This window comes from Oncorhynchus mykiss, chromosome 15 (assembly GCF_013265735.2).
Source record: "Oncorhynchus mykiss isolate Arlee chromosome 15, USDA_OmykA_1.1, whole genome shotgun sequence".
Lineage (NCBI taxonomy): Eukaryota > Metazoa > Chordata > Actinopteri > Salmoniformes > Salmonidae > Oncorhynchus > Oncorhynchus mykiss.
The window spans coordinates 18,608,420-18,623,624 of NC_048579.1; the positions used below are offsets into that span (position 1 = coordinate 18,608,420).

At 38.4% G+C, this 15,205-nt stretch overlaps 1 protein-coding gene across 1 annotated transcript in view; it reads right to left on the minus strand.

Moving 5' to 3' along the window:
* Positions 1-10,250: 10,250 nt before the first annotated feature.
* actriib (activin receptor IIB) overlaps positions 10,251-15,205 on the minus strand; it is a 61,384-nt gene continuing 56,429 nt past the window's right edge. The window contains 1 exon segment of the mRNA NM_001190941.1: positions 10,251-10,445. Within this exon segment, the coding sequence (NP_001177870.1) occupies positions 10,251-10,445 (195 nt within the window).

Here is a 15,205-nt window from a genome sequence, read left to right on the forward strand (position 1 = left end):
GACAAAACACACCTGTCCCCCCCCATTCCATTTGTCAACATGGCTGCGCTTTGCTACCACCAAAAATATTGTGACGGTTGAACATTATTTTGTTTTTGTAAGGACACAAAAAACAGGCAGTGGGAGAATACATTTTTTTTAAGTAAAAAAAAACGATATTATTAGCTAGCTGCTATAGTAGGCCACGTTATAGGCTAACTCAACACTCAACTGAGCTGGTAGCTGTAAAATTTGCTAAGTGAATTAAGTGTCATCAGCTAACTAACTTCTTATTAGCTAGCTATCTTGATGTAATCCTTGTAAATTAAAAATACAGACTCCAAATGCATTTGTAGATAACAGCCATGGGACAGGGTGAAATTGCAGCTCCAGCTGTCAGTAAAGGGAGTGTACAGTAGACTACTGGATAGGGTGAGGTAATTACGTTGGAGGACTTGACAATATTCTCCAGTTCCAGTCTATGTAAAGTCTATGTCCTCAAGATATGTAAAGCCTGATTGCGATGAAGAGAGAGGTCCCAATGAATGTCCTAAGAGATTAAGGGTAGATCCTGTATGACATGTGTAGGCCTACCTATGTTAGCAAATATTGTATACATAAATACAGTTAAACATCACACAAAATGTATAAACATATTGCAATTGGAGCAGGCCAACCCTGCTGGAGGTCTGCTGGATATGCAGGGTTTTCTTTCAGACCAGCAATAATACACCTGATAATCAAGGGGGCTATTTCTAGGCTGGAATATAAATCTGCTAACCCAGTAGATCAGGGAACAGTGGAGCAAGGTTAGCCACCGCTGGTATGGAGTTTTTTTTGTTCACCTTAAATGATGCTTTAGTAATAATAGCCTACTTGTTACTACTCAAGTACCTATTGTTGTTTAGACTAAGATGTCTAATCTTTACATATGATCTTATTTGTACACGTTGAAGTCATGAGAAGAAGATCATGAAGATCTGTTTTATTTGATTGTCACTCTCTCTCAGTATATCCGTTATGTGAATACATTTTTCAGCTTTTCACATGGCATGCGTTGCCAATGCAGCCATAAATCTAGATAGAGTATGATAGCATAATTTACCTTATGGACATCTGTCATCTGAAGCAGAGAATAGCGAACCTCACACATTGTTTACATGTTGAGCTATATGCTCAATTTAAAATGATACCAGTCGACAATGAATATGAGGCAAACCATATACCAGATTTGGCCTTTTAAGTGCTGGCAAATAAAATTGTTTAGTGCGAATCCATCCCTTGTAATTTAGGTACAGTGGGAAAATAAGGAGATGACAATTAAACTACATGAGGTCCCCATTACAGGTAACATTTTATTTAATTCATTTTAGCAATGTTGCTAAGAACATGATTGCAGATGTTTTTTCAGGGGGTTGGCTCAGCTTTAATATTGCTGATAGATTGTGGCTTCCATCAATGTAATTGTCTGCATAATTTCCATGGTTTATCTATGTATCACTGACCCTGGATACGCTAACAACGGCTAACCTTTTAGGTCAATAATATGCCATTTTTCTTAAAATGTTGGCTTTATAATCGTGAGAGAAACTGAACTAGCTAGTAGCTAGCCAGTTATACCCTAGGTATTTTACAAGTTAGACTTCTCAAAATGAACGTCATTGTGGCTAGCTGCTTCGTGTCCCTCATATTTACCTTTACAGCCAAATATCAATTCAGAAATGTCCAAATAAAAAATGATATGGTCAGCATTGTTGACCATTTCCTCCCCTCTTGTTGCAGCTTTAGCTCATCTCGAAATAACAGAGTAATTAATGCGTTGAAAACCAGCGCGCTGCAAAAGTTCTAAAATGTTCTGTAACGTGTGCTTGTTTTGTTGAAATAGACCTCAACAGGTCTATATGCCCAACAACACTTTCTACTCCACACACTCCATTGGTCCCAATGCAATACACTATAGGCCTCTAAATTACATATTAGTTTATATATAGAACAAAAACAGAACATGTAACAATTTCAAAGATTTTACTGAGTTACAGTTTATATAAGGAAATCAGTCAATTGAAATAAATTAATTTGGCCCTAATCTATGGATTTCACGAGTGGGCAGGGGTACAGGCCCACCCACTTGGCATCCAGGCCCACCCACAGGGGAGCCAGGCCCAGCCAATCAGAATGAATTTTTCACTACAAAAAGGCCTTCATTAGACAGAAATACCCACCCCAGATGATCCCGCCTGTGAAGAAGCCGGAGCTGGCGTGGTTCCACGCGGTCTGCAGTTGTCAGGCCGCACTGCCAAATTCTCTAAAACAACGTTGGAGGCGGCTTATGGTAGATAAATTAACATTACATTTTCCGGTAACAGCTCGTGGGCATTCCTGCAGTCAGCATGCCAATTGCAGGCTCCCTCAAAACTTGGGACATCTGTTGCATTGTTTTGTGTGACAAAACCACAAGGTAAAAGGCCACTAGGTACACCCAGCACAAGGTACACCTGTGTATTGATCATGTTTAATCAGCTTCTTGATATGCCACACTTGTCAGGTGGATGGATTATCTTGGCAAAGGAAAAATGCTTACTAACAGGGATGTAAACAAATGTGTGCACCACATTTTAGAGAAGTAAGCTTTTTGTGTGTATGGAAGATATTGGGGATTTTTTATTTCAGCTCATGAAACATGGCACCAACACTTTACATGTTGCGTTTATATTTTTGTTAAGTGTAGAAATAAAACTATTCTAGGTGCTGAAGTAAAAGTGGGGTTGGCTTTACTCAATAGGGTCTGTAGAATCTTATGTTCTTTACATTCATTTAACCATTTCTCAATGTATAATATATATATTTTATAAAGTAGTAATCTGTTTAGTTTAGATTTTTCCACAATGTAGTTATAATTTGGGGTAGTGCATAATATTAAAATGTTACAAAGCTGCAAAATACATTTCGTATCTAACACTTAAGGCAAAATAGGAAAACCGGAAGTCTTAATGTTGCTGCCATGACGCTAATCAAGTTGCCGGTTGGTTTCGTTTTCCAAGGAGGTTTCTTTGAAACTGTTGAACTTGAAACACATGCGGTCAACAACAACGCAAGCTTGGTGAAGGAAGTACTATAAATATAAACATTGCTTTCTGGTGGCAGGGGTATAAACAGAGTGGCATCAAAGGAATTTACTGGTCTTGGATTTCTGGATTAAAGTTTATTGAATTTCTATCAACACGTTTTGCATTTAATTGAAACTACAATCAAGCACGAAAGAATGCCCTTTTCATCACCGATCAATAGATTTAGCCTATCACATAACCAAACCACAGGGTGTGTTTGTATGGAGAGCCTAAATTCAAAGTGAAAATAAAAAGATCTTTAATTGATTTGCAAAAATTATGAATAGATTTTCAGTGTATCATGACACAATAACATGTTATATTTATGTGGTAGCAACTGAGCCTGGGGACACAGTTAGCACAAAGCACTTGAACAGGCTACACTACCTCAAGCAAGAACAAATTGAGAATAGTCAATGAAATCACTAAATTGCTGTTGTGCTTTAATATAAGTCCCTTTAGGACATTCCATAGAAGAGCCTTGGAGAGTTCATATTTCATTTGCATATATGCTAGAATGTGCAGTAATCTTGTGTAATTATCAATAGTTGAGGCATTTAGCCCACTCCTGCATGGTAGTTCACTGCATGTAGAGCATTTTTGAATTCCAGAGAATAAACATGGTCAGCGCCCTTCAAGGCCACTGTGGCTACACAGAACACACGCAACATTATCACAAAAACTTGTGATGGATAGAATCTCTATTATGGTGTGATGATTAACATCCTAGCACATTAGAAAACTTAAACATCATTTTGATGAACAGTCATTCTAAATGGACAACACACAGTAGGAAAATAATGCAATCAAATGCTTTAACAGTATTTTATTGTTTACTTTCATATACAAAAAGATACAATTGAAATAATCCATTCTAGTATTTTTTCTCTAACAGTCAGGGTGTAGTTGTTTCACACTGGGCAAATACTACATTCATACTGGTTTATTCTGGCACCAAGTGCAGAGTAGAAACAGCCACACCCCAACAACTAGGCAAATCTACTTGGATAATGAGTTCTAAAATTACCACAGTAAAAAGGAACAATGATCCACTGCAAATTAAAGAACTATGTTACACTGATCGTTCAAAAAGTCCTCATGTCATTACGGCAATACAATGGATGTTGGATTTTTCCAGGGCATTTCATATACATAAAACTTTTAAACATATTCTTCAATCCAAAAGAGGGGTTTACAGCAACAATCTCAACTCTCCGTATACATTTTATCTTATACAGATTTATTTGAGTATATTTATGTTAAAATCAGTAGTACAAGCCATCTCTGTTCTACAATTTAGCTACAATAGTGAAACATAACCTACAACATTTACATTTCACGTATCCTGGTATAGAAACATCACTTTTAAATAAGACCCCTTGACAAAACAAGAAACCCCCCTTGACCCGTTTGCCGAATCCTGCACCCTTGTTTTGGTGGGTCTTGGAAGAAAGACGTGGTGAATCAGTTCTTTGCAGTGGGATAGTTTTTCGGATTTGTTTGAACACTTCCATGTGCAAAGAGCCACTGATGAGCTCTTATGAGGAACAAAAAACATTCCACATTGACATTGTTTACCAACAGCAAATTCCACCTGGTTTTAAAGGAGCGAAAGAAACTGGCACTGTATGGAAGTGGCTTTTTAAAGCAGCAAGCTCTACTAACCCAGAGGCTACAAAGATATTGGACGTTCTTAGTGTTTAGTCATTGGCATTTAGAATCAATAGTTCTCCCCTGCTGGGGAAGATCTTAATACTTAAGGAGGGTAAGTCGATTGCCCGGGCTCACAGCTCGCTGCTGCTGTTTGACACAGGACCTGAACACTGATCTCTTGGAAAACGAGGTAACGTTCACATGGCCTGAGTGACTGTCTATGCACAGTAAATAAGTAACGTAATAACACTAAAATATGCTCATAGAGAGTTGTGTAAAGTAAAAAGAAGTAGACGTCTAAGAGGGATTGATGACCAATCTAAGGGTACAATAGTAATTAGTGTTGTTGGGACTTTTTTAGTGAGGTAGACAGGACTATAATGAAATCTCGGCTAATTTAAATGTTTTTTTTTTCTTCAGTTCTGTCAGATGACAGAGTGAGCTGTCAAACCAGTGTACACTAACAATTTCAGCTGGGAAAGTAGCAGAGGAAGCACTTGAACATGGTTTTCCATACAATACCATTTCTTAGCTGTTGAAAACGAGAGGCGAGAAGCTCGGAAAGGAAGAGGGTTTTCACATTGTCAAGGGGTGGATCATACATGTTACACCAGTACAAACGAGGTTTCCTGTTGGTATGACGAAAGTGTACATAATTTTTCTGTAGTAGACGACTATCCAGCTAGCAACACTGTTTCACGTGAGGTCTGAGGTAATTGGTTCCTGAACAACCTGGATCTAAGACTGCATCCAGAATTACAGCTGGTCACTAAGATTTTTTTTTATATATATATATATATATTAATCTATTAATCCATATATATTAATCTATATATATATATATATATATATTTTAATATATATATATATATATTAATCTATTAATCCATATATATTAATCTATATATATATATATATTAATAGATTAATATATATGGATTAATAGATTAATATATATATATATATTAATCTATTAATCCATATATATTAATCTATTAATATATATATATATATTAATCTATTAATATATATATATATATATAGATTAATATATATAGATTAATATATATATATAGATTAATATATATAGATTGATGAATATATATATATATATATATATATATATATATAGATTAATATATATAGATTAATGAATATATATATATATATATATATATATATATATATATATATATATATATATATATATATATATATATATATATATATATATATATATATATATATAGCATTTTTTTGTCAGGTACTAATAACAAACAAACAAAGAGGGGCGCCGCAGCAGTGGCTTCAGCAACGACGATGAGGAAAATAAAAGGCACAACATCAGAACACCTCAGGATTTTAGTCCAAAGCTCCAGCAATAGCAATGTTACTGATATTACATGCTGTTTGTATTCCAAGACTTCAGATTTGTCATCATGAACCCAAATGTGAGTATTGGTAATAATAGATCACTGATTTTACCCTATGTCCAATGTACTAAAGCTAAAATATTCATTTGGAAAGATGTGTTAAGTCCAGCTCCCATCCCTCTGCTCTCAGATAAGACTAAACTAGAGTGACGGTAGAATCATTAAAATGGCACCAGAGTAAAAACCCAGACAATGATGAAAGACCAGAGTAATACTTGCCTTTCCCATCGTGGCTAAAACTTTAAAACCACCGATTGGTATTGCATAATTCATCATAACAGTGACCCCCCCCCCCCCCCCAAATTGAAAGAATTAAACCCTTAAGACCGCACGACATATGTAATGCTGAGAGTGCAACGGGCCACTATTTGGAAAGAAACTTTAGAGCTTTTCATTTGGAGGTCTAACAACTCACTTTTGTAGACCTTACTCCCTGCACTGACACTCCCTCCCCATCAAATTAATCCACTTAGCTCTGGAAAAGGTGGCAAAAATGTCAAAGCAAGGAAAATACGTCAGATTATTTTGTCTAGCGTCTCAAATCATCAAAGTCAAAGGATCATAGGACAGAAGGATTTTGTCTCTGCTGTTCCACATAAACAGAACTCTCAAATATAAGAAAAAAAGAAAGACTTTGGTTCCCCTTCTTTCAGACTTAGGTGCAAGGATTTGGCTACATGTTTTTCATGGTCAAAGGTCTATAAAAGAAGGTAAACCTATCATAACTCAACAAGCTTTATGACCATGACTTGGGGATCAGCAAACCCACCAACCTTCCTCTTGACAACAAAGCGCATCTTGAACAAGATGTTTTGGTTGGTCGCTAGCTCAAGGGACTATTGCAGTACCTATGAGGTTATTCTGTCATACCAGAAACATAATGTAGGACTATTGCTGTAGATATTGCTTGCTACATTTATATCCAAACTTGCAATTTCTTGATCCCATTACATTTATAGCAGAAATACTGTAAACCAGTGTTACAATAAGCTTCCTGAAAAGATAGACATCAAACACTAACCTGATAATTTGACACAAACATAACCCCGATTTGCTAACAGGCCATTGAAATCAAAGCAAGAATACCTCCATTCTGGTTAATGATAAAATGGTGGGGAGTCAATCCAGAGAAACTAAAAAGTGCTAAACAAGCGTGCGCTACCTTGGCAGAATGAGAAATTATTTTCTTGCCCACTTGGCAAATATTACAGAGAAAGTGGGGCTCCTTGAAAGGTAGTCTCTTAACAGACCTAAATACATGTTAAAGTTTCCTAAGCCCAAAAGCTCAAATAAAGCTAGCTGTGGTTTTCCTACTCAAAGTAGCTGGATCGCAGCGATCTGCAGGCCCACATCAATCACTGGGGTTCATGATGACAAGAGATTGAAGTCATGAGTGTCTCAATGCTCTCACTTCTCCATGGGTATCCCTAAAACACCCTGAAAGACTCTGCGCACATGGTTCCACTTACACACATGCGGAACACTGGTAAACGATGTAGAACCTTAAAAGAACGTATGACACCGTGAATAAAACTTAAAGCTCTCGTCTGTAGGATGTAGTGCTAAGGTGCTGAAGCCGCCACCATGGTGTCTCTTGTCAGTCAATGTGTGAGGAAAGGAGATGAAGGGATGAGAATCCAGGGACACTACTTCCCCCCCCCAAAGGCGCTATCAAATCAATCATCAATTGAGAACAATTTCATAAAAATATGACTATGCTTTAAAAAGTTAGAACGCTATAAATCGAGAAACTAATTTGGAGATGCGTTGCTTTGTATAAGGAAATTCAATGGTATCTCTTAGTTCTCAATTTGTATTTTCTGTATAAATGCTTTCTTTTTTTATAGAGGAATGGGATAAGTCATTAAAATACATTTTAAAAGCAATGACAAACCCAAGGTATATCCTGGGGTATGCAAAAATATTACAGGTGAGACACGGTGGTGGTGGGTGTATATTCGTTTTTCTGGGAGGAAAATCAAATGCAAGGTTCAATGTCCCTTTAGGTAACGGAGAGGGGGGGAGCCAGCACAAATCATGAATAATGCCTAGGTGTCATATATTGGTAGAATACTACAACTGTATACAGCTATTTACACTATTTTCTTTCATTTATACAACATGTTGCGGTAGCACTATTTTTCCAAAACTCCCTAATCATATAGGCCAAAAAAACTCACATTAAAATATACTTAATACAAGTCAACACAACTAACAAAATATATAACAGAACTCATACACGTAGAAAAATCTGAGGTATTTCTGGTTTGAGGTGGTCTGTGGTTCATTAATGTTTTTTGTTTTTTTTGCGTTTCGTTTTATGTTTTCTCTACTAGATTTTATTGTTCACCTCGGAAGCCTTGTACGTTGGTAGACATGACTTTTGCTGTTTTATGCATGTTTCCTTTACTACTGAGAGTTGCACGTGTAATGCACAGAAAAAAAGGAACACAGAAATATATTCATCTTTGAGTTGAAACAGCAGCATTGTGGACATTCACTGTTACATTATGGCATACGGAAATGTGGTTTCTTGCGTGCCACTTTTAAGACAAAAAAAGTTCCATGTTCGTTTTCAGTTTCTTTTTTTCCTTCTAATGAATGAGAACGTGTAACTAATCGTAATGAAGTTAAGTTTAAACCGCTTGTTACGCTCGGTGCCCTGTCAAAAACGGTTCTACAATGCAGGACCTACCCGGTCAAAACTAAGTTTGGTCCCTGTGCGAAAGAGGTAAATAACAAAGGGACCAGGCAGTGATGATTCAACTGTATTCCCTCCTGCTCAACACTAGTGAAGGATATAGGCTTTTGCTGAGGCCTAGGATGGGCCTCTGTGGAGAAGAGTCTAGGTCCTTAGCTCCCAATGTCCAATCTACTGACTGAAATAAAGGAGGAGAAAAAAAACGGAACAAAAATACATTTAACTTATCTTCAGATGTTTACGGCTGAAACTTTTTATGGTCTTAATCTCCATCCCTCTCCGCTACACACATACACACACACACACTGCACAAGCAGTCACACGCAAACACACACCCACCCAAAATGCATACATATCTTCCCCAGGGTCTTGCACCGATTGTGTTTGTGGTTGTTTGGGCACGTTCTGTGTTTAGACTCCATTTTGATCTCAGATAAAAAGGCTCTGAACCAAGTCAGAAAAGCCCCTCCCACTAAAGTTTGCCCCCTCCGACCACTCAAGGGCGGCAGTTGTGGCTCTCGCCCTACTTTACAGGACGCGTTGCGATATCACCTCAAATCAACATCTCCTGCCCCTTGAGACTGGTTACCTGAGAAGTAGTTCCATACCAAACGCACTATCCAGATGATGTGATGTCCAATCTCTGAATGTAAGCCATTTCCTTTTGAACTTTTCAACATGCACTCATAAGAATGCTGTAGCCAACCCCATCCATAGTCACCAGCCTGAACACAGAAAAAAACTAAAAGAAATGAGTCCAGTTGTCTTCCACTTTGCCCTGTGTTCTAGAGACACCCGTTAGTTCCGAAGGTTTGTATGGGACACGCTGTCGGAAAGGAAATGTTTTCTGAAAACTAAAATCCCTTGAGGAAGGTTAGTTGTGTGTAACAGTCTTAAATGTTCCTACAAGGTTTATGCAGCATTGTTGTATTGTCCAACGTGGTAGATGGTTGCTTGGTTGGTGGGTGAGTTGGTTGGTTCTGTCACAGGCAATCCTGTCCAGAAGACAGAAAAAGAGGAATAAACTAAACCCAAAGAAACTACTGAGAGCTGAAAACATCTGAGGTACCTGCACCTTGTCAGCATTCATAAGTCGGCACCTGAATGCGCTTTGAGATGTCCATTTAGCTTTTTTTGTCCTGTATTGATAAAAAAAAAAAAAACAGTATAGAAGAAGTGTGCTGGTAATAGTGATCCGATCGGAAATCAAATAGAAATAATAATAATTAATAATTAAAAAAAATCAGGATAAAATAGCAGCTGCATTCATGTTTTTTTTTCTGAGATCCGCTGAGGCTTAAGAAGAAGACGAGTGGTTGTTTTGTATGCTTGCTTGCCGCTCTGCGTTGGGAGGGTTGGTGGTGGTCGGGTTGAGACTCAGATACTGGACTCTTTGGGTGGCAAGTCCACGTTGGTGACAGAGGTCACCATGGAGACCAGGCAGTCCGAGGTAGGGGGGCTGGTCAGCCGGCGGATCTGCGAGATGCGCTCCTCCACGCAGCCAGCAGAGAGGCGCGCCTCCGCGTCATGGTCCCAGCACTCCTCTATCGTCTCACACATAGACTCCAGGCCCTGGGAGACACATCAGTTAGGACAGGATTTAGCAAAACCAATCTGCTTATTTATTGTAATTTAAGTGTTATTACATGCATGTATTAACATCTTATTCAGTGTTTGTTAGATGTATTAAATGTGTATTAACGGGGCGGAGCTGACATGGTTTTTAGTGCTCTCCTGCCAATTTCGGCTAAACTTCTTTTAATCTCTTATTTTCTCTTAATCTCTTATTTTAAATCCTCGTAACAAACAGGACAATGTCAGGCGTATCTACATCCATTATGAATCGACTTAAACATAGTGCTCCTAAAACATGAAGAACATATCACAAACAACGTGGTCCAGGTTAGACCAGTTAGCCCTGCTAATTCAGCCAGCTCTACTAACCCAGTTAGCTCTGCAAGCTCCTCACACCACGAGTCTGACATGACAACCAACGATGTAGACGACCTAAACCAGAACCAAGGGGTTATGGAAGCAATCTTTGCCATGGGGGCAGGCTTTTTCATCGAACTTGAAGGTGTCCTAACGGGGATTAGTGAGGTTAAACGTGACCATCAAGACTACTTCACACGCTTGGACGAATCAGAGGAACGCATTAGCATGGTGGAAGTTACTGTCGTCCCTTTCGACTCAATGACCGTAAAGTTGGATAAACAGGTGGCGGACCTTACTTCAAAACTAAGCTCGCACGAGAACCGCCACAGGTCTAATTTGAGACTGGTTAATCCACCCCAAAAAGTGGAAAAAGGTGACGTAGTTGCAAGAGAGAGATGGCTTACCGAGGCATTGGGGCCGGACAACTTTCCGGACGCCTTGCGCATTGAAAGAGCCCTTCGCTTCAGGCTCCTACAGGCCCGAGAAACCACCCCTCTCAGAGTCCTTATCATTAAGTTTCTCAACTTTCAAGACAAACTCCAAGTGATGCAGAAAGCCAGGTCTGTGTATGGGCAAGGTGATGTACCCAAGAAATCATGTTCTTCCCTGACCTATCCACGGACCTGCACCAAAAAAAAGAAAAGGCTACGATGGGGTGAAACGCCAGCTCAGGTTCCTCAACATTGCCTTTGGAATAGCCTTCCCAGCTAAACTACGTCTGACTTACAATCGACGGTCACACGAGTTTGAATCTCTCTATATGACAGGCGAGATAGCTGTCCATTGAGCATTGGACGCCATGTTAAGTTTAATTATGTTAATCACTCTCTTCCATTGGATTACATAAAACACTAAAATGTCAGACAAGATGTTTAGCTCCATGTCAACGGACACATCGGGACCTTATTCATTCTGGACCACAGAGAAGCATCGGGACTACTTTATATGATGACTTAAGTTTCAATCATATCCTTGGACTAAAATGATTGACACTGACGTGCAAGCCTGACATCAACATCATGTGCAAGGGTCTTTGGGTAACGTAGCGCATATTCAATGGTATCGCTTTATCTCAAGTAGCCTGTTCATTTCTGAGCTTTGATATTTTTGGGGGGTTTATAAACTTACTAATGGTATACTACGTTAACACTATATGTATGGGCCATTTTGCTACTTGGTAGACCCTGTGTTGTGGCTCATCTACAACTATTTAGGACTGTCCATATTGTAACATTAGTTAGGATTCACTAACTAGCGTTACTGTTTTAGGTGGAGCTATTCTTCGCTACTTTTCAAACGAATACTACATTATATTTGACATATCTTCCTAGATATGCCTTTTGGTGTGATATTTCATACAACATCTTTTCAAGATATGCCTTTTGTTTTGTTCATGAGGAGTAATGGCCGAGAAGGCAGGAGACACTGTTTTGTTGAGCGTCACATTGGTTAGACTGCTCCCTGTAACGGATCAGTCGTCCACCAGACTACACTCTACGATTAGAGGGAGGTGAGAGAGGAAGCGTTGGGTGTCTCGGTTAGGGAGACAAGGGAATGGGGTTCAGTGTTTTCCTGTTAGGATAGATTTATGTTCTTTCCAACAGATCTTTACATATTTTCCTCACTACAAAATATTAATGCGGTCCTTGTGGTTACTAAGCATATTTTAGATATGCCTTTATGCTATAGCTTATTCCATGTTTACATCTTTGGTTAGATCACTTCAAATGTAAAACAAATGTACTTTGTGGAATGTCCATGGAGTTTGTAAACTACCCAAGCTTAAAACGGTTATTACTAGGTTTAAACAACTTCATTCCTCTATTGTGTTTCTACAAGATACTCACTTGTTGAAGGATGAGCTATTTAAAGTACACAGGAGGTGGCAAGGGCAGGTAATAGCATTCCGTTTCTCTTCTCATTCCCGTGGTGTTATGTTTAAAAAAATTCTGTTCCGTTTCAAGTGGACGATATAATAACTGATACAGCTTGTAGATACATTTTGATACAGGAAACTCTTTTGAATAATCGTATTAATCTGGTTAATGTTTATGGTCCTAATGATGATAATCCCAAATTCTTTGAGAATGTATTTCTATTGATAGGACTTTACCAGGAAGGGAGTCTAATGGCAGGGGATTTTAATTGCACTTTTGATCCTCATCTAGATCACTCCTCTTCACACTCGCAGAGTAGAAAGGAATTAAAGCATTTCATGACATCTATGTGAACCTTGGAGAACTCAGAACCCGAGTAAAAAGGCGTATTCATGTTACTCGTTGACATTTAAATCATATTCTCGTATAAACAACGTTTATGATTCTTGCTGATTGCTTCACAATGTAGCAGGAAATGGATATGATAGTACTGTTCGGTGTGACCATTCCCCCGTGTCATTATTCTATAGGGATACAAAACTAGTAAAAGGATCTTCTAGATGACATTTGCATCCCAGATGGTTACAGGACCAATACTTTTACATGACTTTTACCAGTTTCAAATCAAATCAATCTAAAAATGAGAGATGGACAGCCAAATCTGAAAATTGGAGAGGGAAGCTTTTTTGGATAACTTAGAAGACAAGGAATTATTTGTTCTTAAAGCTCAGTATGAAGAACTTCCTCCCCTCAAAGGCCACAAACAGCTTAACGAGGCTGAAGCAGTACTATGATCAAGGTGAAAAACCTGGTCATTTGCTTGCCTAGTGCATTAAGAAGAAGTTAAATTCAGACAGAGCCATTAATGCAATTCATTATTTACCAGGACAATTATCAATGGAGCCTGTAGAAATAAACCAAACATATGGTTCCTACTACAACACACTTTACTCTGAAACTCCTGAGAACTTAACTAATCAGACATAATTTTTGGATGGTCTTGATTTTCTCCTCTATTTCAGAAGACACAAAATTGGACCCGGAAAAAGGAATTGGATGGTGTTGAAATATCTGATGCTATTTCAAATATGAAGGGAGGTAAAGCGCCAGGTCCAGATGGGCTCCCAATAGACATTTCGAAGATATTTAAGGACAAACTTCTAGGTCCACTTTTGGATATGTATGCTGAATCCTTTCAGCAAGGTTGTTTCACCTTTAAATCACTCTTATTCTGAAGCCTGATAAATCCCAGACAAAATGTGAAGGTTAAATTGGTCTATCTTCTGAACTTGGACTCAAAAATTATTGCTAAAGCTTTAGCCAGGAGATTGGATAGAGTGCTCCCATATAATACACAAAGACCAAAATGGTTTCGTGAAAAACCGTCAAGGTTTTCACAATGTGAGGAGCGTACTAAACATAGTATCAGGGGACTGCACTGCCATACTCTACCTTAATGTAGAGAAGGCATTTGATAGATTTGAAGTGCTTAAGAGATTTGGGTTTGAGAACTACTTCTATAAATGGATTAAGATATGATATACAGACACCACTGCAGAAGTTGACACTAACAACTTGATCTCACAACCTTAAGTTTTTTCAGGGCACGAGACAAGGATGTCCAGCCAGTCCAGGATTATTTCCTTCAGCTTTGAACCCCTTGCCATTGCAGTAAGGTCCCACCCGTCAATTAGTGGAATTATAAAATTGGATTTTGAACATCGAGTGGCCCTGTATACCGATAATACCCTCTTATTCCTAACAGATCTAAAGAATTCTCTCTTCCCTCACCAATTTAATTTATAACTTTGGGCAGTCTTCTGGGTTGAAAGTTAATAAAACCAAGTCTTCTATCCTTTTCCTCAACAAGCAAGAGAGACTGCATCCAGTTGTACAGCATCCTTCGGTTAATAGAGAACAAGGTTTCACTTATCTTGGTATTAAAATCACACCAGAAATAAGCTTGAGTTCAACAAATGATGAACCCATGGTAACGAGTGCAACAGAACCCATCAACAGATGGACATCATTGCCTAGATCTATTATTGGTAGAATAAATATCATTAAGATGAATATCCTGCACAAATGTTTTATCCATTTCAATAAATTCTTCTGGCTCCACCACCTTTTTTTCCCGCCCAAAGTTCAGAAAGATACTTCCAAATTGTATCTGGATCAACAGAAAACCAAGGTTTAGACTTTCTCTTCTTTATTTGACCTATGGCAGAGGGGGTTTGCAACTTCCAAACCTACAGTTTTATTAATGGGCTACACAACTTAGGGCTGCAATGTTTTGGTTCTCCAAGAAACCATACTTACCCTGGCTGCAGACTGAAATGCTATCCACAAAAGGCTTAACTTTGGATGGATATTTGTACTCTGCTCCATTTAAGAAGCTAAAGAAGAATACTACTAATCCCCTTTTAACAAACACCCTAACTATATGGCACGAAGTACAGAAATATCTGTGCGAATCCCCTGTATTATCCAGTTTTACACCAATTTGGTGCAATGACAATG